The sequence below is a fragment of the Styela clava genome, chromosome 5, assembly GCF_964204865.1.
Source record: "Styela clava chromosome 5, kaStyClav1.hap1.2, whole genome shotgun sequence".
Lineage (NCBI taxonomy): Eukaryota > Metazoa > Chordata > Ascidiacea > Stolidobranchia > Styelidae > Styela > Styela clava.
Genome location: NC_135254.1, coordinates 5,888,947 through 5,915,674, shown reverse-complemented (window position 1 = coordinate 5,915,674; position 26,728 = coordinate 5,888,947). Strand labels below are relative to the sequence as shown.

The window sequence follows — 26,728 nt, the reverse complement described above, 5'->3', positions numbered from 1 at the left end:
CTCTGTGACAAAACGTCGGAAATAACGCAATGGCGTATCTACAATCATGTCAGCTGGAGGATTTAATTGTGGACCGAAGAATGTTGCATCAGGTCTATCGAAGTGCTTCTTTTTCCACCGAAACTCATTGCGGTCGGTTGCATTTTCTATTTGGCTTTGTTTTTGATTTTGCACTCGTAGATTCGCCAATAGAACGTCGTCGTCAGAACTTTCGGACTCAATCTGTAAAATGAAATATGACGAAATAAAAACAAAGAACAACATTATTTATTGTTTCGATCAATGAGTGATCAAGATATTTGTCAGAAGATATTTTTTGTGTCTGTGAGCGATAATTGATCGTAAGCAGTTGTGTAATGCTTCTTCAAAAAAAGAAACTATGTAATCATTATTTGAAAATATTATGAACTTGGGAGCCGTTGTTTTCGTCTTTTCTGATATCGTATTCACCATCTGACCCACTACTAGTGCATCCACCATTATTATCATTACTTTCATCGCAGTTCAAAATGACAAGAATATCATCAGCATTGTACACTCTTGTGATTCCAGTTCTCCGCGAGCTGCTTGGCCCAATCGATGCCATGTTCTAGAAAAATGAATACATATGGTTAGTGGCCCGACCAAGCAAGAAAAAAGGAAGTTCAAGGCTATAATGTGAATGCTTGCAATTATTGTATCACCGGTGTCACATGCAAATTGAATTTCTCCATTTGTATGACTAATCCCGATGTGACACCGGTGATACATCAAATGTAGACCTTAGTATGTCGGATCAGTATTCACTCTAGATTCTCAATTCATACAACATAGTAATATATATCACGTCAACTAAGACCCCAACTCACCATTTATTTGACACCGATCGTCGTTTTTCATATATGATCCGATGTTTCTAGGTCTTCCAGGATCTTGTCAAAAATCCCACACACCATGACAAACAATACTCTGGAGCGCCACCTAACCGGCCGATCGGTGCACGAAAGCTGTACTGCTGAGTAACATTGGGCCTTAGGGGTTCTATGATCTATAACGTCGGGGTGCGCTGTGAAACATTTCATTTCTACAGATTTCTAAAGATCATGTAACAGGGGTGTTACGTGGGGTTCCCTAGGGTAATAAAGCTGGGTGGGCAATTACTTTACTGAGTGAATCAAAAGCAATAATTGACTTTGTTAATGGACCAGAGTGTCAACACCTAATAGGAAAACTAAACATAAAAAAACAATTTTAAAAAGCTATTCCAACAGCTAGGCTAATGTTTATATAATAACAGGAAGCACAATGTAACAATTGGGGTCATTATGACGTTATTTTCAATGGAAATTTTTATCCCTAAAAACCATAGTTGGAATTTCAGCTGACAGAAGTGGAATGGATGAAACACTTCGATGGGCCTTATCCGGCCCGATGACCGTAAATTTGCCCAGCCCTGGTATGGATTGTATTCGAAAAATCTCTTTGAATATTCAAGAAACTATTTCATATTGAAGTTATTTGAAGACTGAAAAGTCAATTCCATGTTTGATTGATCCCCATGTTGTTCAATGCTCCAAGAAGGCTTTGATATTGATCTCTGAAATTATTAATGTTAAAATAAGAAAAAAGGGAATATTGAACTGAATTTAGTGCCAGACAACAACTCGCAAGAAAACATATGTGAGAGAAATATTTCGATGTATTTTGTGAAGGCAAACATCATGCTTTGATTTGAAAAATATATGTATTGCCCAATCTATTTGGGTTATGGGCATACATTTAATGCCTGTTACTAACAAAATTTATTTTACATAATTTTATTATTTGTTTATGATGCCATAATGTATGCAACATAACATTTCAGGTGTCATAATTATTTAATTGAAGCTTTTATGACATCATTGTTGAAGAGGGTCTTTCCAAATGAAATATCCCGAAAGTCCTCGTATCGTTTAAATCTGGTCCCAACTCAATTGCATGGTTCATCAGTATCGTGATGAAATTTTGTGGAACTAGTGATGCAAGAAGGGTTTGAATGCAATTTCTATTTGCACCCCCTAGTCAGGCCTGGTTCTATATTTGTCCTAACGCCAATAACAGCTGAAGTTACTTACTCTTCTGATACCATCGACGAATCGGTGGTATGGAGTATTTCCTCATCCCATGTTATTCTTCCTCCGTTCTTTGTTTCCATCTTGAAAATCAATCCTCGGTCGAACGCTTGTACGAGCATTTGATAAAGTTCTTCTCCAACCTCATTATTCGGCAAATATTCAGTGAATTGACAAGCATGTAATAAAAATCCCTGAATACCAAATACACAAAATTATCATTTGCAACATATATGTGTCAAATTATTCTATAAAAGTAGACAATTAAAATCACTCCTCTTTAGAAAATTTCATACAAATTCACTCCAGAGCAAAAAATATGACCAGTCACCAACGTTTTATCAATCCCCGAATATCTTATACACAGGGATGCTATCGATATGCAGCCAAAAATAAGGACATCGGGGAAACATAATTATAGAATAACGAAATGTAATACACAAAATGTATTCATGCCAGTGCGACCGTGTCTAATCAAATTTTATACGAGAAGGGATTTGCTCCAGCAGTTCTTTATTCTTGGATACAATCTGTTCCATCTCACTTTTAAGTTGTATTTTCATTTAAGTTACACAAACTGATTTGGCCGATAAGCTATTGTTTTGTCATTGTGTCAATCAATTTGCTGTTATTACGTAATGAATGTTTATTACGTAAGTGCCTGGTATTAAAACATCTACCCATAAAATGGGGACAAAAATAAGGACACATGTTAGAATAAGAACGTTTCTTATAAATAAGGGCAAAATTACTATAAATAAAGACAAATCCTTCAAAATAAGGACGTTATGGTAGCTCTGCTTATACAGCTAGTCATAAGTTATCCCAGCTAACCAAATCAAATTGCAATAACACAAGTTCAATTCAAAATCAACTTTCCATCCACATGCCTGACACCATTGGTCATAACCATTTACATAAAACAAAAAACCAGGACAGCGCTGATCGAACAAATTCAATATTCCATTCTAATTAGTACTATCAAAATCATTGGAAAACGTGCAATTTCTTTTCAGCATTTTAATTATTTTAACGGCAGTAAAGTTACTGTTAGATGTATAGATTATTCATATAATAATCATGACAAAACAATATAACTTATAGCATTATAAGTCACAGTATAGCATACAGTCACAAATCATTGATAAATGAGCTGTATCCGTTGAAAAAAACAATTTTGTATGAATATTAAATAATAAATATTTTTGACTATAACACTGCATGACCGGTACAGTTAGGTTTCCCGGGCGGGACTGTCCAAGCTAAACCCAGACATGTACTAAACCTAGTCATCACCCTTGTAAATTTTGAAAGTGGCGCATTGACTTGATGCTCATTATGAAGTCAAGAAACTCATATTAAGAACACTAGTAGGAAATGTGTGGGTGATAGCAATTTCATCTCCTTCGTGTTTTTTGTCATTGTACCACTAGATGGCGGCACATTCACCCATGTTGATAGTAGAGATCGTAGTGGAATTCCCCCTCCTCCCCATTGTTGTCTCTCACCTTGAATAAATTCAAGAAAACAAAGAAACATCTAGTTCAATATATTGAGTATAAGAAAAACTAAATTAAGCTCTGCTAATTAAAACAACAAACACCAACATGTACAAAATTTACAACATAATTTCCATGATAAGAAAGCGTATTTCTTCATCCCTAAACTTTTGGTATTCTCATACCCTATGTACCAGGTTAGGGTTAAGCCATAATATTATCCCAATTCTTATTTTAGTTCTTTTACGAGTTCGAGGACTGTCTGTGTAAGCCAAGTGAATAGTCCCCCTGCCCATAGGTTTCAGTCCCTTTACACAACTCTATGTAAAATAGGCGAACAAAATTAGTTACCTCCTTATTGGTACAAACACAATTTTTTTGTATAAAATAACTGGTGGGTGAGCAATAAACTTACCAAAACATTCCAATCCTTCTGGAGGGGGACTCTGTTGATTATCCAAGAAACCGAACATAGAACTTGAATTTCCTGTTACCAAGAGTAACATATTTATTTACCTCAGCAAAATGAAAGAAACTACAAGTTCTGTACTACTATATTACGGCCTTGTAGAAAGAACCGGTAATTTTGTGAGTATGATTTTACCGAAACAAACATGACCTGGTTCTTGTAAGCGAGCATTGGTGCCTAACTGACAAGGAGAGAAACTTTTCAATTTTAACTTATCAGACGGAAAGAACATTACTTACTAATTTCGGCACATAATGATTATAAGTTGATACTTAGCACTCATTCTAATTAATGCTAAGATTGGTTGAAGAGCAATATCAGTATAACACATCAAATCTTAAATCATATTCAAATAGTAAATGAGAATGAAAAACCCACCAAAATTGAAGTGTAGGGGAACCGGTTGTTGAATATTGGGGCCAGGGAGCATAGGAGTTGGATCACCTGTAAACAAAAAGGATATGCTTATTAATCTTAGCAAAACGAAAAATAGGGTATTAAGTATTCATACTGAAACATTGAATAAGTCTATATGTTGGCAAATATTCGCACAATTCAAATGTACTTGAAATAGCAACTGGGAAGTCAAGTCAAGTTTATTTTTTTCAACCAGTAAAAAATATATCGCAGGCACAAACTACGAGAAAATGATAATTTACAGTTTTACTGAGGAAGGAATGGTGTGATTGCATAGCGGTTAATGTGATAAGGAATATATATTCTTCAAAACAGCTGTTTTGTTACTATAATACAGTGAAGTGTCGCGGACCGGATAAGAGTACTTATAGCAATCTCAATTCTCAAACAAAAAATTCTTAGCTCCCATTCAGAGTTTATTTTAAACACTCCAGCATAGATATGAATTAACAAAAGCAAAAGTGCTTGATGACCACTGTTTTAAACAGCGGTTCCCAACCGCTGGTCCCATCGATCGACGTTGGGAACCACTGGTCCTGGAAATGCCCTTTTTTGCCTTTCTTTTTTCTGCAAAGCAAATTGACCTCTGCCTATTTTGTTTTGTGATGTCATTTTATTTGACGTTATCAGTCAGCAGGGGTGGGAAGGTTGGGAACCACTGGTTCAAGATGCACTCGTATGGCCAGGGCAAATATTTTTTATACATAAATATCTTTGTTTGTTTTATTTTGTTGAATAACTTTTGCAGAAGCGCGAGAGAAAATTTCTTCCATGAGCATGTCGATGCATTTCTCTGCTTTCTTAACCAAGGATTCAACTCGGACTGTCTCCTTTAGAAACTCAAGAGATAAATCTTCAAGTTTGAGAAAACTAAACAAGTCTGGGAATATTTTTCTTCTACTTCCGACACCGTGTTTCACCCATTTTAGCATCGCCTCCCATTTGACAGCATCGGAAGAATATTTTGTGCTTGAAGATTTGAAAAGTGCCATTATGTCATTCTTGCTTATGTCAAGAAATTCTTTTTTCTTTATAACCCGTTCGAAATTTGCCCCCAAAATTGAGTTATCACATTTTGTACTGCACTCGGATCATTAACTTGATGTGTTTCAGCCAGGTTCTTCAAAGTAAAGCAGTTGTCAATTTTGAGACCTGTCTCCATCTTTTTTACCTCAGAGAATAAGGCGGTAATCACTGAATTTTTAGTCGTTTTATTCTTTTTTACAATGGGTTCTTCAAGGACAGTTTGCAGAAGAAATTTAAATGGAAATTTGTCAGCATGGACAAGCTCGAAAACATCTACGTTGTCTTTAATTCTTGCCCATGTTACAACAGGTTCAGATGATGTTTGGTAAGTCTCGTTTCTCATGTAACGCAAGAGATCTGATTTGGTGACGAATGGAAACATCTCGGAAGAAATAACAGATTTGAAATTAGTTATCACGAACTGTTCGGCTTCTTGTTTTATATCGAGACGATTGTCTGATCCTAATCGACATCCTTCATATTACCGTGGTAATAATGAACTTCGTTCATGTTGCTTGAAAACATGGCCTCAAAGTATTCTGAAGAGGCTGCCAAGACAGTACGATGCACTCGAAAAGATTTTCCACCAACCTCAAAATCACAAAAAACCCATTTTGTTTGAACCTATCAAATTATGACATAAGGCAATCTGACTGAGTCGCTCGGACAAGCTTTTTTGATTGTAGATCCATTTTTCATTTACCAAAACCACAAAAAACTAGTTTAAACTCTACAAACTGTTATTCTGTACAGCTGTCACCAATAAAATTGAAAAATGAAAGATTTGAGCTTGATTTTTCAAACAGACAACAAGAATACCTTGCCAGCAGAACACAAACTTTTGTTTGACGAAATTGTTTTTTGAATTTTTCTATGTATCTCCTTGCTAAAAGAAAGTTTCTAATTTAGATTATAACATTATTCACATTTGGGACAGTATCGGCCTATATAAAAAATTAGAGCACTTCACTTCTGTTATCATACTGTATTTTTTATATACTGTATTGTAGTATATCAAAAAGGGCGGAAACTATGGCCTTAGAGCGGAAGTAGACACAGTAGCTCTGTCCCTAAATCACATGACCAGTGTTCTTCACACTTTTCTACCGTGGTATGCCTTTTACAATTTTTCGAGAACTTCGTATACTATTACGGCCGCTGTTCACGATGCTACGAATCTAACAGTCTATTTAACCCTTTTGTCGCAGACCCGCAGTCGTATGTTCCGCCGTGTAGGTATAACCGTCGTTTAACTCACTGCTGCACTAACTGAAACCTGGAAACCCCAAGAAACTGTCCAACACAATGTTTTGATGTTACTTCCAAATCGTGTTCAAAAATGACCAAATGAAATAACTTAGATGTTATGAAGCGTTCCAAAATAGTGTCTCAGTGGACTGATGAAATGTTCCAATATAAAGTCTCAATGAATTGAAGAAGTGTGTAAACTGCAATTAAAATAAGAGTAAAACTTATAAGCAAAACACAACAGTGATGATCTAAAAATACCAGAGACATTGGCAAAATACAGTATAGGCTACCGGTACTTGATCACACGATAAAGAAGGCATGAATAACTTATGAATAAAGAGCAGACAATAACTTGTCCACACAGTGTTTTACTTATTCTATACTAATATGAATTTGGAATGAAAATCATATATTAAGCAAGTAGGAACACTCAGCAAATGAATTCCTAAATACAGAAATATCTTCACATAAAATATGACTTACCGATTTTTTCGGCTAATAATATCACAAACAAGCAGGTACTTCAATATTTAACATTTAAACAATCTTAACTGTATGGAAAAAGAATAATATATTAGACCAAATCAGAGAAGCACAAACCCTGTCAGCCTGTTCAACAAAATCCTGAAAATGGCGCAACCACGAGACAAACTTGCGCAACAATCTAAAGTACCACAATGAGGCGACAAAGGGCAATAAATAAAATGACGGCTGAGCCATCATTTACATGGCTCCCCCAGAAATGCTATTTCTATACTAAAATAAAATTACAATTTCACAATGTCTATTTCTGGCTCCCTCGTCGGGAATCTTCTCCCGTATCTCCACTCTCCAAGAAAAGAATCAACTTTTGGATTGGACGATCAAGAAAGAGAACATCCTTTATACCCTTTCCTCTCTCATCGAGTGTTGAATCTCCTATGTGAACTCGAACTCTTCGAACATGACCATCTGCATCGGGATAGACATCAACAATTCTTGCCATCTTCCACTGATTTCTTGGTGTATTTTCGTCAACGACTATGACAATATCACCAATTTTTATTTCAAGCTAAAATGAACATTAAATGTTAGGCACATATTGAAAAGAACTAAAATCTAGGTGGCGGGGCGAGTAATTAAAAATGCTTCTGTTAGTTTTTACTCACAGATGCAATAAATTTGACACCCAAATGTGTAAAAAATGTAAAGACAATGTTAATTTAGTTTCAGTGGCTTCTTTGCTCTTGTATAGTTTTGGCAATTCGTCCATAACAGGGTTTTAGTTCCTTTTCAATTGCTCCCCGCATTAGTGAATCAATATCAAGTATTGCTTTTCCGACTTGATTTCAACAAGACTGAAAACCCCTTCTTCACACAAATAAGTCGTAGGCATCTGTACCAGGAGAGCAACGGCCTTTTCTGCCAGATTTTTGTACTCGGGGAAATTCAAAAAGAGAAACCCAAAACTCCCGAGTAATCCATTTTGCGGAATGAAATACTTTGATTTAAATACTCCCGGAGTTCCAACAATTCTTCGTCTTGTTGGTTCACTAGTAAATGGCTGCATTATCCACGGGTTTTCTTCCAGACGTCTATCCAGGTGTTTTTTATCTTCAGGAAAGTACAAAGCATTATTTATCACCCCATAAGTTCAAATGACCAACAATTAGGGTAGACATGGTATTTATCGTTGAAACGACCTCAAACTCCCACCCGGACTCTTTCAAATATTGATTTAAAAGAGGAAAGTCAATGAAGTTTCCTGAAGAAGCATTGCTTTTCCAGAGTTGAATTTTCTTCTTCAGAGCATTGATATCGCTGATCGAAATATATCATCTCCTTGAAGACTGACGTTCACTTGATTAAAACGATCAAAAATCGACGCCATGTACGCTAATTTTGACGTTCACTTGATTAAAACGATCAAAAATCGACGCCATGTACGCTAATTTTGCAACCCAATATATATTGCGAAACTTGGTGTTTTTTTGGTCTCCTCTATTAGTGTAATACGCCTAATTGCTCGCGAAGTTCAAACACACAGAAAAGAACTTTTCCTCGGGACAGCCACCGTACTTCTGAATGTAGAAGAAGTTCTTTGAAAGTGGCGGCTGTTTCTTCACACAGTTTCGAGAAAAGTCTCGTTTGTTTTGAACTATTCTTAATCGTATTCACAAAATACACGACTTCCCGTAAAACATAGTGTAATTCATTTTTTTTTCAGCAGATCAAGCGACGTGCACGGCAGCCGAAATCATCAAAACCCAGACACGTGCCTGAATTATCTACATAATTTGTGATGTAACAATGTGCTCAAGTCGGTTCATTGCGTGAATGACATTTTATACTTCATATGCGTCGCGTTTGCATTGTTGTCTCTAATTGAATATTTTAAAAGTTATTATATTAGAGCTTACAATTCCTGATCTAGGCTATACACCCTTCGTATACCCTTTATCAGTTGTATACCCTTCGTATACCTTTTATCAGTCGTATATCCTACGAATGGTCTGGTACACAATTAGGTATACAGTATACCCGGTTGAAGAGCACTGCACATGACAATTCGAGCGCTAGCGCCGCTATTCAATCTTAAGGCCCAACGATCATATTTCAGACTACTCGCAAATTTGAAATGTGGAATTCTGGACGTCGAGCAAAATCCGCAAAGAAGTTTTTTAGTCCGCGAAAAATCTCTCGCTCAACAACATACAAAGATCTGAAGATACGAGAGGAAAAAACACCGGGATTTGTAATTATTACTGAAAAAAAACAAGAAAATCTATGCTCGGGGAAACATTTTGAGAATTCGCGACGCCATGCTATGATGTCATAATATTATGAATTTCAATCATTATGAAAATAGTGACGCAACAATCGGTTTTGAAGAGATAAAATTACGTCATAATATGCATTCATAACTCAAGATGAATTATGACCACATAAATAAATGATAATAATCAGTATTGCGAGGCGTGGGCATTTTCCTCCGAAATTTAACCCTTTGCATCATGTTATGTCTAAAATGATACAAGTTGTTTTATGTTTTTCTTTATTGAACGTAAAACGTTCATAACGTAAAAATTTTCACGACCACGGGCGCGTGTTAGTAACCAGCTCTGGCTCCTCGAGACTTCCCTTTCCCAGTGTAATTAGAATTTTCTCATAATTTGTGCTCGAGTGATATTTTTCACTTGTTGGAAAAAATAAACTTGACTTGTAATATTTAAAAATCGTAAAATAGTATTTTATCGAGTCTATTTATAACCCTGCGGTTCCCGACCTTTTTCGGTATACGAGCGTATCGTATAATTAGGCAGTCACCTTGATTATGTCTAACCCAGTGACATTCTCAAGGAGAGTGAGTATACTTCCCTTTCATATCTTCATATTTTTGTTATTTGTTCAATTTTAAAAGGATCTTCGGCTAGTTACAGTGGTTCTCAAACTTTTTGGAAAAAATTCCGTGACGGACCCCTTGCATTTTTTTAATGATTACTGACCTTGTGCAATAAAACAAAACATTAAAAAATCAATCATCAATAGTGAAACGAACAAAAGAATATAAAGCGCAACTCTATTGACAAGTGTGACATCCAGTCCTTTTTCGATATTTGGTAAACATGCAAAAGGACAACTCCGCAGTTCGTAGCATGAATTAAACTCTCTCTGTGATATCACAGGCCCAGAGCTCTATGACATCACAATGGGGCAGCGTGGTCGAAACAGAAAGCGAAGAATCAGTGTCTCCAGCAGTGATTGCAAAGCAGCAAAAGGCGACAGATGTGTATTTGCAAATTTAAGCACTTAATTTTTGTATCATCAAGCTATTAGCCATATTACAGATTTGTTTCGCGGACCCTCCAAAAGTGCTTCACGAAACCCAAAAGGGCCGCGGACCCTAGTTTGGGGACCATTGACTCAAAACTCGAACTATGGCATGTGATTTAAATAGTCTGTTATGTGTCCATGAACCTGTATTACAACAATACTGAATAACTAAACAATATTAGTAAAATTTCACCAAATACAAAATAATTTTTCCATATATATTTCATTATAAACGAAATTCTTCCCTGATAAGGGATTTCTGCCCGGCGGGAAACGCTGGCATTGACTCAAATGTTTTGCGTCAAATATTGTTTGTCAATAAAATATTTAATATAAGTAGCATCTACATAGCTAATCGAACTAGAATAAAAGCCATAACTCACAAACTTTCCGAAAAATATTTCACCCACAAATTGACTGAATATAATAAAAAGAATGAAGCGGATATTTTAAGATAATTTAATTAAACAAGAGAGCTATGCTCAAATATATGGACACGTAGCGCCACCCATTGGCAATAATTTTGATGACGTCATAGCGAAAAAAAAAGTAATAGCCCTCTGGAGAAAAATTTTATCTTTAACCACTGAAAATTTCAAAGCAATTGGTCCAGTATTCGAAGAGAAAAGTGATTTTTTAATGATACTGACGAAAGAAAAAAACAATACCAACAAAATTTTGAAACGATCGTTATGGCCACTAAACGTGTCCAAAAAATGTGAATAAAACATAAAACGATCCATTTCCCACGACAGTTTAAAAAATTGTAAGGATACCCAAGAAGTTTTCCTCATACAGTATAAAATATTGTATTTTTATGCTCCAAATCACTCCCAAATTTATTTAACTTCAACGTGTTTTTATTACAGTGTCAGTCATTTGAACTCAGCGATAAAGTTCGGGATCCGAAGACATATCAGGTTTCGTAATTTTACGCGCCTAGGGGCGATCAGATAGAGTTACAAAATATTTAAAAAATGCTTCGTTTGCGAAAAATAGTTAAGATAAAATAGTGATAGAACAGGTTTTTATTCATTTCTAAGAAAAATGAAGCGTTTGCAAAATAAAACACGATTTTGGGGCGAGACTAAAGTACGGCTGTACATCTGGCATTATATTATGAAACGACGCTAAGCTTAATGAAATGCAATGCCTTTGGCCTTATTAAAAGAAAGTATAGTTGCAACATAGATTTTCCATATTCGCAAATTGGGTGTTTAATGACTCGTTTTCGACTATATCAAGACCATAGTCAGTTTTTCAATAGAAGAAAATTAAACTCACTCACTTCCTCTCTCTCTCAGAAGCGAAACTTTGAACAATTATAGTCTAGTCCAGGGGTGGGCAACCCCTGGCACGCGAGCCCATTTATTTGGCATGCGAGAGAAGCCTCGGAAACGATATCATTCTTCTACAGATAAAAAGTTTCAAGACTGAATTATCTGATGAAACTAGGTGTTCGTTTCAATCGTTTATTCAATATCGTTTGTTAACAATCCGATATTTATTTAAACGTTTTGTCCTTTCATGACATATGGCTACAAAGAAATATATTATGACGTAACAACTGAGTGGTGCGCCGAGAAGTGCGCAGCATTCATTTGGTTATAGGCCGCGAGCCGAGGCCATTTATCTTTCAGTTTCGTAGCGCACATCAGGTAACTACCTGAAAATGATTTTAAAATGTTCCTCGGAAATTTAGTAACAAATATTGCCTTGTTCCCACTTCCAAAAGTTGCACGTTTTACAGAAAAGACGCTTTTACTACAATAAATATGTGTTACCATCTGTCCTATTTTCTCTGCTTTTCCGGTATCATGGGCCAATGAACGCAGACTTCTGCACGACGTAACAGTCAAGTTAGTCAGCTGTAGGTGGATCCCCGGTGGTCGGATGAATATCAGATGTACTCAACTACTCGCTTTTGCGTTGAGTAGCCTTTCCATAGTTTTTTTCAGTTACCGGTAATATTAGTCCAGTTATTCTAAAGAGATGTTGAAAAGTATAGGTAAGATATTAAACAGTTGTATATCCTTGCCATAAATAGCAATTTTAGTTGAGCACTAGCTCATAAGACGTTGTTAAATAGGTACCGGTACGGTGCGGTAACTCCAAGGAAGGCTAGACCTAGAATAATATGTCACAAACAACGATATTTTCTGGCTTGCATGAAATGTTTATGATTAATTTAATGACTCTTCTTGACTATTCAGCAGACTTATACTACTATATAGGCCACAGCATATCTGGAAATAGAAATGAATGGCTGTTTCTGTAATGCACGGTTGTGTGAAAGAGAAGAAATTAATCAATTTTACTAATGTCGGTTGGTCTAAATCTAAATTCATAGAGTCGACAAGAACCTGGGAAGCAATGATAAGTTATGCCGGAGTGGAAAGAAAGGTAGCATTGGAAATGATTGAGAGGTGAGAAATGAAGTTGTAGACAAACAGTTGATGTTTCAAAATATAGTCTATAGTCCATACTCATACTGTCATAGGACATTTCAGACTGTGATATATCAAAATTTAGTGTAGATATAGTCTAGTAATGGTATGCAAACACTGCTGGACTGTAGAACATGCAATGAGCATATATACGCTCATTTAGTACATCAGATAAAATGCATTATGTATTCAAGGTATTAGTTAGTATTTAAGGGTATTTTTAAAATCATGCTGCTCCAAATATTATTTTCTTCCTTATTTTAGATACTGTACTACAAAAGAAAACGGCAATGTTCCACCAATCCGACCTAACGCAGGCTCTGATCCCTGCTGCTATCAGTGCTATAAAATGGATTAAACAAGAAGTCTTGAAGCTTAAAGGTATATGAGAATCATAATAGTTGCAAACAGCTTAGATGGGCTATTCATATTGAAATACTTTAGCACTTTTCTGCAATTGGAACTGCCCATCAAATTCATGTTGGAGACTTCATTGAGATTTTCAATTCATTTTTTTCCCTCGACTATGAAGATCTTTCGAGGTTAACGAGGTATTAATAAGTAAAGCTGAGGAATTTGAAGAGGATATGAAGAATGTAAATGATACCAGGGCACGTCTATTTAACACTGTCAAACATAAGGATTATACTCTCCACCCAACAATGATTCACTGAAGAAGCATGTGGCCCTCAAATCAGTTCTTGAGTTGGCAAACTGCAAAGAAAAATAGTCAAAATAATTTATGAAAGTGTGCCAAAATCAACTTAAATTGCACAGATTTTTGTTTTTGTATTGACTGCAGAAATCACAGTACACCTATAGAGGAAAAGTCGATTTCTGAGATAGTGGATTTCGAAAACAATTCAGAAGAAAGTGAATTAGATATTACAGTTGATTTAATAAGTATCATACATTTGTTTTTTTTTTCGGACATTTGTTAGTGTCGTAGTCCTGTTTCTAGAAATATTATTGCCTTTGTTCAAATACATAACCACATAAACTGAAAAAAGATTAATTGTAAATTGTAATATTTCTGTTCACTATGTTATGTACATATTGTACATTCATTTAATTTTCTTGACTTTTGCGGTAAATTTCTAAGTGAGAAATAACTGATTTATTTGTGTTTTCGTGCTCACGATGTTAATTTGTGACTTCATTGCTTAAAAATAAATGCGTTTGATACTTGATAGCTTCTATAAAATGGATGTAGCTTTTTATGCTGTTCTTGTTGTAAACTGCTTGTGGTTATTACATAAAATTTATTCTCAAATGTGAATCAGCGTTGTTGGTGTCGCTGCTTTCGAGGTCACTCCCGACTCCTGTCACACAATTAAAGTATTTTTTGTTGTTGGTTACATGTATGCCATATTTTTCGTAATCTACCTAATAAATTATGATTGACTGAGGAAGTCCGATTTTGGTCAGGCAAAACATTACAGGAATACATTTGTGTTAGTGTGCTGTAGGGCTCTCGAATTGTATAGTTCTTATGTATGCGTTGTAAACTTATGGTTATTGAATTTCCGGGAACCTCTTATATTCAATTTCGCACCAGGATTGTGGAACAAGCTGTAATGCGTTCATTATGTTCGTTTTCACACAAAACTGAAGAATTTATTTAGTTACCAGATGTGCGCTACGAAACTCATTTTCTGGGCGTTTTCATGGTTTTGTCTCACGGCCCATATCCGTGGTAAGGATCTACAAGTGTTTAATAATTTACTTATACATTTTTCAACAACGTCTTAGCATAACTTAACTAATAATAACTAAACAGGGCTATGGAAAGCCTGCCCAACTCAGCGCAAGGTCGAGCAGAAATAACTAATATTCATCCGCTCGCTAACAGCTGGTTTAATTCAATTGTTACGTCATGCAGAAGTCATTGTTCAGTGCCGAAAATGTAGAGAATATAGGACAGATCGTAGCACATATTTCTTGTAGTAAAAACGTCTTTTCCGTAAAACGTGAAACTTTTGGAAGTGGGAACAAGGCAATATTTGTTACTAAATTTTTAAGGAACATTTTAAAATCATTTTCAGGTAGTTACCTGATGTGCGCTACGAAACTCACTTTCTATGCGTTTTTCAGGGCCTCGGCTCGCGGCCTATTATATTCTTACGTATAGTTCGTCTGTGCCAACCTTTTTATTCGTCTTTGCTTGATTTATGAGGTTGTGCATCATGTTGGTTAGAAATGCTTGCTAACTTACTGTTATAAATTGATTTCGGAAGAAATACAAGCGATTAGGGAAGGGAATACAAGTGCAGAAAACAAACTATTGCGGGAGGATGCAATTCCCGAAAATTTTTCGTGTTTAAAAAACTTTGCAATGGCATTACGCTCCACGTTTTCATATACATATATTTGTGAAGCTCTGTTCTCAGTTATGCAATTTATTGAGTCTCGTTACAGGAGTAGCCGAAAGATGAAACCAGTAGTTCGCGTATTTCTTTGAAAGATACAAAATATAAACCCAGCGTGAAATCTCTATCAGCGGTAATGCAGCAGCAGAAGTCTCACTGATAGAAAATGATATAAAAGTAATCAAATCTGTTAATCAGACACATATTTACCTGAATAGTGAACCTGTCTGTACATGTTTCAAAGGTTTATTATTATGTATTTTTTCTTTGGTAGTAGCAAAGCATTGTTTTTAATTTTGGTCGGCACGCGGAAGAATTTTGTCGTTAAATTTAGTCGATTATGGCACGCGAGCCGAAAAAGGTTGCCCACCCCTGGTCTAGTCAGTGATAAGATTCAAAATTTTTAGAACGGGCTCTCGTTTGTATCGAACTCACAAACAAGAAGTTTCCTGCATTTCAGAAAATGCACTTATGCCATTACTTAAGCTGCATTAACACCACGACGCTTTAAATACATAACTTTCGAAAAAAATCGATAACTTCAGATGCGGTTGCTATCGTTACCGAAAACTATGCTTCAAACACCTCGATCGAGTACTCGAGCTAATTTTTTCCTTTTTTAACAGTAATGGAACGCACGCAACGCCCATTCTGTTCAGGCCAAGGACCTCGGACATTCGTGGAACACGTTGGGAAAACTGGTGTATTCGTGACTTATAATTTATTATTGGATCAGACATCCGTTATCGAATTTAACATTTCCTATAGTACTATCAAAAATAAGTACTGGGTTGTTGGTTGTAAAGGCGTTGAGACTGGCTCACCATGTCATCTGCTAATGTCGACATGGAATGCCAGTCAACAACATACAAGCGAAGATTGGCTGATGATAATGATGATTCGAGCAATGTAAGCAAAGTTAAGATCAATGTGCAATGTGATACCATCAAACAAAACCACCGAGAACCTGCTATTGAACAAACGAACTCTCAACAACAGGTGGATTTCACAAATCTATGTGTGCTAATTAAAGCTACTAAGGCAGGCCGTCAATTGCGATCATATAATCCGCTCGTTGTATCGAATTCTCTAAAGAAATTAATAGGTGAATGCGAAAGCATCCGTCCATTACCTTCTGGCGACTTGCTCGTAAAATGCGTCACAACGAAGCAATTTAGCGCCTTGATTGCATGTAATAATCTAGGAAACGCTTCAACGTCGATCCTCGTCAAAACGGGAAAATACCTGAGTCGAGATTTTTCTGCACAGTGCGTTATCAAACACGTTCCAGAAGATTTGACAGTCAATGAGATAGCTTGCTTCCTTGCTAAATTCCGCGTTGTACAAGCAAAGCGACTAAAACGTAAAACAAGCTCGGGCTTTGAACTTTGCTCTACGGTCTTATTGAATTTCAGCACAAATATTGTGCCTTCTACGGTTGAGATTGGATACCTGAGGTTCAAGACCCATGAATATAACCCACCTCCGATACGGTGTTTCAATTGTAACAGATATGGGCATATTGGTAAACATTGTCGCGGTAAGAAGCGCTGCACCCGCTGCGGCGGAGAACACGAACAAGCATCATGCAATGCTACACCACATTGTACAAATTGCGGTCTTTCTCATAGTGCTGCATATGCGGGATGTAAGAGATATAAAGAAGAAGATCAAATTCAGATTATTCGTAAAAACAAAAATTTAAACTACTCCGACGCTCGCGAATCTATATATCTTTCAAAAAAAAAAGCATCTGGCCAAGTAAATAAAAATCTTTTTCTGTCCCAGGATAACTTCCCGTCTTTAAAAACAAAGAAAAAACAAGACGGTCGGGTCTCCACACCATTCATCAGTCTGGCAGAGAAAACACCATGCCATACCAGAACGCTAGAAACTGGTAGTACTGACATTTCTCCAGATAGCAGTGCCCAACATTCCAGGACATCCGATCGACAACGACAAGGAGATATCACCCATTCTTTATCTAAATCTGACCAATCACAGGCAGAGCGTCTTGATATAAACGAAAATGTGCCAAAACAAAGACCACAAATCACTGTAGATTTCATTCAATTTTTTGCATTTTTAACTGAGGTCATACAAAACACTATAGTTGCTAGTTCGTTCGCTAGAAAGTGTTGACATATCTTCCATAATATCCATGTCAGCCGGAAACAATTTGGATTTGATTTAAACAGTGTAACGCCTCAGTACAAGGCTTCTGACGAAACTTAATGGCGGAACTTGGGGAAATTTCTTTTTGCGTACTACAGTGGAACTGTAGGAGCATATACAGAAAATTATACGAATTTAAGAAGTATATATATAATTTAGGAAAGAAACCAGATATAATCTTACTACAAGAAACTCATTTAATATCGAAGTACTCACCTTCTTTAAAAGGATATTCAATAATAAGAAAAGATAGATCAATAGCAGGAGGTGGCCTGGCTATTATAGTTAGAAACTCGTTACCTTACAGAGAGATCTCTTTGAAAGCACCATCGCCTGTTGAAGTACAATGCATAGAAATACATGAACATAGATTTGTCAATGTATATATACCTCCGGGAAATATTTTGAATCAAAGCCATTTCAAATTCATCCGAGACTTTCCATGTAGATCAATGTTCTTTGGAGATTTTAATGCACATCATCGGATGTGGATGAGCTCCATGACAAATTCACGGGGTAATATGCTCATGGATGCCGTTGAAGAAAATAATTTAGTAATACTTAACACTTCCCAACCAACAAGAATGAATATATCCATGAGAGCTATAAATAGGTGGTCTCTATTGGACCTATCGATTGCTACGCTTGATATTGCTTCGAAATGTCGCGCGGTTGTCACTGACCAGTTCATCGGGAGCGACCACTGCATAATTTTAACCTATCTTTGAGTAAAGTTCTCTCATAAAATACAATTTTCATCCTGGTCGCTGAAGAAAGCTGATTGGAATAAATTTCAATTAAAATGCATAGACACAATCAATGATTTACTGATATCAGACGACGTAGAAGTTTTTAGTAATAACATATCACATCGCTTGACTGAAGCGGCTCAACAATCCATCCCTTATACCAAAAATATCAAAAACAAATCGCCAGTTCCTTGGTGGTCATCGGAATGTGATAAAGCTGTTAGATTAAAAAGAGCATCATATTTAAAAAGGAAAAGAACGTGGAATCGGAGTGACATAATAGAATTTAAAAAGCGCAGAGCGGAATGTAGACGGATAATTCTAAAAACCAAAAGAAATAGTTGGATACAATATTGTAATTCGTTGAATAAGCAGAGTAGTCTGTCAACAGTTTGGAATGTTGTTCGAAGCTTCACCGGCACTTCCCGTCATAATAATATTAATATACCTACCATACATGACGCTGATAAAATTTTAACAACTGACTTGGATAAGGCTAATATGCTGGGATCTGTGTTTAACTCGGTTAGTAGTACTGATAACTACTGCCGAGGATTTATTTCGCGAAAGGCAGAATTTGAAAGGAACACTTTTAGATCTATTTCAATCGAAAGCAACTTTTCTAGCGAAATTAATACAAATTTTTCAATAGAAGAGTTAAAGTTGGCATTGGCATCGAAAAAGAATACGTCCCCTGGTGAAGACGGAATATGTTAAGACATGATCAAACACCTTCCCGACATTTCGATGAAGACACTTTTGTCATTTTATAATAAATCTTGGGCGTCTAGCTATGTTCCAAGCAAATGGTTGCATTCCACTATAATACCCATACTTAAATCTAATAAACCGGCTACCTCGCCAAATTCCTACAGACCTATAGCTTTAACCAGTCATCTTTGTAAAATTATGGAAACTATGATAGCAAAAAGACTACAATGGTTTTTAACTAAAAATAATATATTAAGTGATGATCAAGCAGGTTTTCGTCGTGGAAGATCTACAACTGACAACATATTATGTTTGCACGATGAAGTGTATAAAGCAATCAATAACAAAAGACATGTCGTAGCCGTTTTCTTAGATATCCAACGCGCTTACGATATGATATGGCGTAGTGGACTCATCTCGAAGTTACACGCACTCGGAATTCGAGGACGTATGCTCGTGTGGACAAAATCTTTCCTTCAAAAAAGAACTTTTCAAGTTCGTATCGGATCCACTCTATCCAGAATATTCGAACAAGAAAATGGAATTGTGCAAGGCAGTGTGATCAGTCCCATTCTTTTTTCATTAATGATTTACCCCCTAACATAGCGGCATCAGTATGTAAACTTTTTGCAGACGACGGAGCAATCTGGGAATCGGGCCTACAAGTTAGGAAAATAGAAGCTTCAATCCAATCATCTTTAGACGTGATAAGTACATGGTGTCAACAGTGGGGTTTCACAATTTCAAAAACGAAGTCAACAGCCATGGTGTTTACCAAGGCACGACGATTACACAATATTAGATTGAAAATGGGTGGTCAAGTGCTTCCAGTAAAATCAGAGTTTAAATACCTGGGAATTATTTTTGATAAACGTCTGTCTTACAAACATCATATTAACTACATATATGAGAAATCTCTGAAAAGAATAAACATTTTAAGGCTTCTGACGGGTACATCGTGGGGCGCCTCCAAGGAAGCTCTTATCGCTTTATTTCGATCAATAATAAAACCTATTTATGAATATGGAATGGAAGCTTACTTTTTTGCTCCTAATTCCTACCTGAAAAAGATATAGTTAATACAAAGCCAGTGTCTAAGAAAATGCTGTGGCGCTATGAAAAGTACCTCCATTGCAGCTACGGGAGAATTACCTTTACATATCCGACATCTGCAGCTTTGTCTCAATTATAAATTGAACCTCATCTCTATAAATAATCATCCTCTAAAACATATAATTGGAGAATCTTGGCAGGAATACTTTCCCAATTCACCTCTTTTCAAAACATTTAACATGTTGACAAGTTCGAATATTTTCAACAATTTGGAAGTATCGAGATATCCAGTGTATTACGATGCTCCATGGACGATAGAAAAACCAGCTGTTGATTGTGAACTCGTCAATATACTAAAACCGGTTGCAACAAACAATATCAAGGTTGTGAGTAATGATTATATTCAATCTATCTTTGAACATTATACATATGTTTACACTGACGGATCTAAAACAGAGGAAGGAGTTGGCTGTTCTTTTTACGTACTACAGAGTGAAACTACTATGACCTTTTCATTACCACGAACCCAAACGTCATACACTGACGAACTTTATGCAATAAGCATGGCAATGGAATGGATAGGCATAAATTGCCCTTCCTCAGTACTGATTCTTTCGGATTGTCTTGGCGCACTTAAAAGTATCGAATGTTTCAATAGTTCATCTCACCATCTGGTTGCGCGAATAATTTGTATACTTATTAATTTGAGAAAAGAAGGTATCAACGTCAAATATATTTGGATTCCAGGTCATGTGGGCATATTGGGAAATGAAAGAGCGGATCAGCTTGCAAGATCGTGCATTGGAGACGCCGCTATCGACAATATCTCACATACAGTACAAGAGGCAAAAACTGTAATTAGAAGTATAAGTTTGAATAAATGGAAATTTGAATACCAATCGTCGACCATCGCATCACATTTCAAAATGTTCATTCCGACAGCAGATTCATATCCGAACCTTTCTCTAATGCGATCCCCAATCAATTATATTCAGACTGGACATTGCAGGCTCTCCCACCATCTTTTTAAAATAGGCTGTCACCCAGATGGCGAATGCGATGCTTGCTCTGTACAAGAAACTGTAGCCCATTTTTTACTATTTTGTCCAAAGTATATTAATGAAAGAAATATTTTGATAAATAATGCACATAGTTTAAATATTCCATTTCGAATTAAATACGTACTGTCTGATCCAAAAGTTATTCCTTATGTAATTAGGTTTGTTTATTCAACCCGCAGGTTAATATAGACATAGCTTATATACGTATATAATTTTCCGTGTGGCTTATATTTTACATTAATTCCGTATCGTAGGGAATTTTGAACTGCAATTTATTTTGAAGTAGCGTGTTACTTACACTATGGTGTACGGCTTTTGTGGACCTGTTTTTTGTCAGAAAATTATTTTCAGTCTGGCGCACATAATTCTGGTAATTAAAAGCGCCATAACTTTTAATATTAATAATAAAAACGCACGCAACGCCAAACGGATCTAAGACTGATTAAAATGCAGAGGGAAATTAAAAAAATGAATGAAATAATCACAACAATGGCCCTCAATCCAGAGAAGGCGAGCGTAGACGTCTTGACAGCCAAAGGTTTGTGAAATATAGCATCAGTATCAGAATTTAGAGTAGGATTTGCATATTTATCCCTTGCGGTCATATAGCGAACCACGGTCTCTCGTCCGGTTACCAGATTGAGATATTTTATTTTAATCATGCAAGAAAAAGTGTATACCGGAATTAGAGAAAAAATCGAAATATACACATAAGGAATAACGTCAGGGTTTCATTGCAATCGATAAGGGGTCACGAAGGACTGTAACAGTCTTCGGGTCAGCGACCAATCCGTATTGGACATTGAACCAGGTATTTGTTTCAGATGCATAAACTTGATTTAGAGTGAATTTCCTTAATTAAACTAAACATTTTGAAAGTAAATCTTGAAATTTTTGTTATTGAATATAGTATAAGTTAAATCAGAATTGAAAAAAATTTATTTGTCAAAGATTTACTGCTTCCCAGAGTCTTGTCTAACATAATTCCCGCAAAACTCGTAGCCAATGGTCTGTAAAAGTAGGCATTTAGTTTTAATTAGACGTCAGATATTTGGTGTTTTCCTTTCTTTCTTTTACCAATAAAATCTGTGTATTTTTCCATATAATAGCATTTACAAGAAACATCTCATAATGCATTGTTTTTGGAACTCCACAGAAGTATGTGCACCAAGATGGCGCACAACCTGATTGTAGCATGTGTACCAGGTTAGGATTCAGGTTGTGCGCCATCTTGGTGCACATACTTCTGGAGCTCCTTATTTTTTTAAAATTTAGCCTCATACCTCATATTTATACAATTGTGATACCGGGAATTGGAACTATTTCGCCTGGAATAAAGTTAACATTTATTCTCTACAATCTAGAAAAAATACCCCATTTGACTTATAATAATTTTTAATCCTTCAACGCATCATTTCAACAAAAACAAAATAAATCAGATGTGACTGGGGAGTTCGTAAATTATTTTGCTACACCTGAATCCTGCTTAGCCTTTATCTGAAGTTTCAAAAAACCTTTAATTTCATAAAAATTCATGTATTGTTTTATTAGTTATATATAATAACTAAAAATTAGTCTCAACTTCGCGGCGACGAGATGCTAAAAATAATTAATAAAGAGTTGAATCTGCAACTCAAATTTCTTGATTGAAAAGCGCCATTATGAAATATTGAAACTAAAACTCAAAACGGAAGATAACACTATAAGTTTTGTTTCAGCGGACTCACGACAGATTTAAAACGCTTTTTTAGACATTGTAAATGACAATATTTGGTGTTATGTTAGGTTTTCTTTGGTTATTCATCGTGGTAACTGAAATCGATACGCAGTCACAATTGTGCGCGCGATGTACCATATTTTCCCGAAATTACGCCTATATTGAGAATAGGACGACTCCCTAAAAACGGCCTTACAACAACAATTTTATGAAAAATCGCACATAAGCCGGTCCTACGAATCGTGACACGCCGGACACCTCAAGAAAAACGTAAAAGAGAACAAAATTACTGTAACGCAAACATTTCTGCGTGTTAGCGAGGGCCGTAGGTGGATTATTACCGGTAATTTATGTTAAATAAAGTCTATATTGCTTTCCAGTGTGTCGTGATTGTGTCGGGAGTTTAAAATAGAGTTCCTGAATCAGCATAAAACGGCGATTAATTTCTTCCCTTGTCCGTTTCAAGGAAAGAAATAACACTGTATTAACACATTCTTATAAATCGCTACGAATCTTAACAGGCCAGACGCCTTATGAAAGGCGCAGAAAGAAAACAGAATTGCTGTAACACAAATATTTCTCAAGTTCATCATTTCTGTTTGTTAGAGACGGCCGTAGATTCTTATTCGTAACTCTCACTTGTAAATTCATGTTAATAAAGTCTATATTGATTTTCATGCGTCGTGATTTGTATTAGTGGAAGGGATTGTTGTCGGGAAACCCAAAAAACACCGAAATTTGCATAAATTTCAAAAACACTCCCTCGTTCCGCCGCAAATAAAATTCCCGTCGTAAACGAAAGTGAGATTTACCGTCGCTTATGTTAATCTCGAAGGAGACTTCTTATCAATAAACTAAAACCCGGAAAAACTAGACCGACAGTTTGCGACCGATTGCTAAATAAAACAGTGGAGTTCATCAACGTACCCGCCGCAATCTAGCGACTTTTGTCGTGGGTACGTATACGTGCCCACCGCATGGAAAGGGTTAATCTCGAAGAATGTTGCGCGAACATTTCCGATTCCAACTTTGATCCCCCCTTCTTCTTAAGAATCCTGGCTGCGCACCTGCTTATAAATAATGTCATTTTTGAATTCCGCCTCTTTTTAGTGTCGAATTAGTAGTAGTTATTATTTTTTTTTCAATTACGGTAAACAGTTTTATAATTTCAAACACATTCCCCACAAGTTCAAATAATCTAAGTAACAATTAAATATGTGACATTTAAAATATAAATTACCATTACCAGAATTTCGTATCATATATTATCTAATGTATGTCCATTGAAAATACGTTAATCCATATCATCATCCAATTCGTGCACATTTTATATATCTATCATTAATTAATAGTATTAGTTAATTTTGCATTGAAATAAGAAAAATTAGACAGAAAACAACCAAAGTGGGTTTTTGGCACTTTTCTATATACTACCTATGTATGACCAAAATTCAGACATTCAAATCTTTTCATATATTCTGCATTTAAGTTGATGTTGCATAGAAAACGTCACATCATGATTGATCTATGTATGAGATCATCCATGTGTTCATATAATAATAAATCATCTCTTTCACTTGCTTTTAATAAATTTATAATTCCTATCAGTTTACATTTGAATATTAAATGCATACTACTTTTACTTAACTATTTCATCATATTTTGCTGAATTTCGATATTCCCATATTGTTGATTTTCCGCATATTATAGTAATTAATTTGGATTTGCACTCCGAATAATTTGCTAAAATAGTATTCCTATTATTTTCTATGCAACACCATTGCCAAAAATCTATGGTCGACTCACACTCTAAAAATAAATGACATACAGTTTCCTCAATATTATCTTCACACATTACACATATACCTGGTTCATTAATGAACCAGTGTTTTATTTTATCCCTGTTGGTGTTGGCAGTCCATAATGAACAAGAGAGCTATGCTCAAATATATGGACACGTTTAAAGTAAATAGCAGGTTCGAATCCCATGCGGGATGGTTATGTGCAAGAGGATTGCAGGACTCCTCGCCGCCGTTGGGTGGTTCACATAACCGCTGGTCGATCACGGCTCCCTCAACCATCAAGTCCATGCTTCGGAAAAACAAATACCTAACTAATCACAAAACCGACATGGAATGGTAACCGGACGAGATGCCGTGGTTCGCCATATGATTAAGCCGCCAAATCGGCCTTCCTCTCCCCCGGGATAAATATGTAAATCCTATCCTATGTCAACTTTTGAGCCAAATAAACATACACACGTAATGCTTTAAATCAAAAAGGTGAATTTAAAATTTGATAGCGTGAATTTGCAGACATAATTTCATAACAGGTGAATAGAATACTTATATCAACCCAAAGGTAGGAATACGCTTGTCACCACACCTCCGATTGCCTTGCGTGGGTTCGCAGGTTTGAGTCCCATGGAGCAAATAAGACTCCCCACCGCCATTGGGTAGTTCACATAAACATTGGCCGGCTATGGCTTCCTCTACCTTCGATTAGTTCATCTGAAACCAAACAACTGACTGGTAATCGGGGAAAACACAGTGGAACGCCATACGATGAAGTCATATTATCGGCTTCCCTCTCCCTCGGGGAAAAATATGCATATTATATCCCAACCAGGCTTCGACAAAAGCTACCGAATCTGAGTTTGTTTTCCTGCCAACTTGAAAAGTGGGTTGAATGCAAGATTATCTGTGAAATCTGCACTGGTCTTTGATCCTGCCAACTCCAAAAGTGGGTTGAATACAACATTCATCTGTGAAATCTGCACTGGTCTGAGGACTTCTGACTGATTGCTAGGGATTTTGCTCTGATCAAACTCTCAAAATCCACCTTACCCAGTGTGGAAAATTATACGCTGCTAAACAATAGTTGGGATTATCGTATTTCTCCACGTATAATACGCACCTTTGAGGCCAATCTTGGAGTTCAAAATAAGGGGGTGCGTATTATGCATTGACATAGAAAACATCAAAAAAATAATAATCTTTATTTTATGCTTAACTGAGTAATAATTCTCACATATATTAATTTTAAGTTTGAATTTCATTTAGCAAAGTCTATTAGAATCAGATCATGCTTGTTTCGGTAGAAGCATGCCCAATCCAACGAAATATAGCGTTAGTAGAAGTAGAAAGAATCTTAATCAATTCATTATCTCAAATATCCGGAAAAACAGTGAATTACAAGTGATGAGAACAGCTCTACATGGTTAACTGCTGTCATTGTCTTGCCTTTTCTCATCCAGAAACGGCAAAACTTCAGGGTCATAAATCACTAAATGTTACTCAAATTTGTGACCAGTCGGTGACCTCTCTCTGAAGTACAGTGGTTGAAAACACGCTCTGACGATGGGCCTTATCAGCTTTTTGAAAGATCAGAGACAATTAACAGCATGGTACTTTAATGTCAAATAACATCACATCATGATCGGCAGACGGCTACACCGTAAATACATTCAACAACATATTAATTAGGAGATATAGTTATCAAAAGGTAGACAGAATGCCTGAAACGTTAGTATAAATGATTTTCATTGAAAACCCGTTGATAACACAACTAAACTTTGTCCTCGGTATGAGTTCGCTCATGTATACGTAAATTGGATTTATCCGAGAAAGCTCTATCGCATTGTTTACAAATATACGGTTTATTCCCTGTATGAATTCGCTCATACCTCTGCAAACTAGATAGTCGTGAAAAACCCTTTCCACATTGTTTGCAAGCTTTTTTTTTTTGCTTTAGTATGAGTTAGTATATGATCTTGTAAACTAGATGATCGTTTATTTAGGCCGAAGAGTTTCCACAATGTTGCTTGTTACATATTTGTTTAAATCTCCAGATCCATAATCATTTTCATCGTGATTGTACAA

At 36.1% G+C, this 26,728-nt stretch overlaps 2 protein-coding genes and 2 long non-coding RNA genes across 5 annotated transcripts in view; 2 read left to right on the top strand and 2 right to left on the bottom strand.

The window, feature by feature from the left end:
• Window positions 1-26,728, top strand: part of LOC120330489 (uncharacterized) — a 280,708-nt gene that overhangs the window by 107,568 nt on the left and 146,412 nt on the right. The window lies entirely within an intron of this gene.
• On the bottom strand, window positions 1,112-4,637 carry LOC120344123 (uncharacterized). Its single transcript, XM_078112622.1, has 5 exons — window positions 4,437-4,637; window positions 4,005-4,076; window positions 3,459-3,598; window positions 2,094-2,284; window positions 1,112-1,576 (listed from the first exon to the last, which is right to left on the bottom strand). The coding sequence occupies exons 1-5, from the start codon at window positions 4,486-4,488 to the stop codon at window positions 1,513-1,515; spliced, it is 519 nt and encodes a 172-aa protein (XP_077968748.1). The 5' UTR covers window positions 4,489-4,637; the 3' UTR covers window positions 1,112-1,512.
• On the bottom strand, window positions 6,810-7,482 carry LOC120344119 (uncharacterized). Its single transcript, XR_005569681.2, has 2 exons — window positions 7,236-7,482; window positions 6,810-6,949 (listed from the first exon to the last, which is right to left on the bottom strand). It is a non-coding gene; the product is annotated as an uncharacterized LOC120344119 (long non-coding RNA).
• On the top strand, window positions 12,795-14,421 carry LOC144422744 (uncharacterized). 2 transcript variants are annotated; one of them, XR_013475355.1, is made up of 3 exons: window positions 12,795-12,991; window positions 13,277-13,393; window positions 13,815-14,421. It is a non-coding gene; the product is annotated as an uncharacterized LOC144422744 (long non-coding RNA). The 2 variants fall into 2 exon arrangements; XR_013475354.1 differs by having other exon boundaries at window positions 13,277-14,421.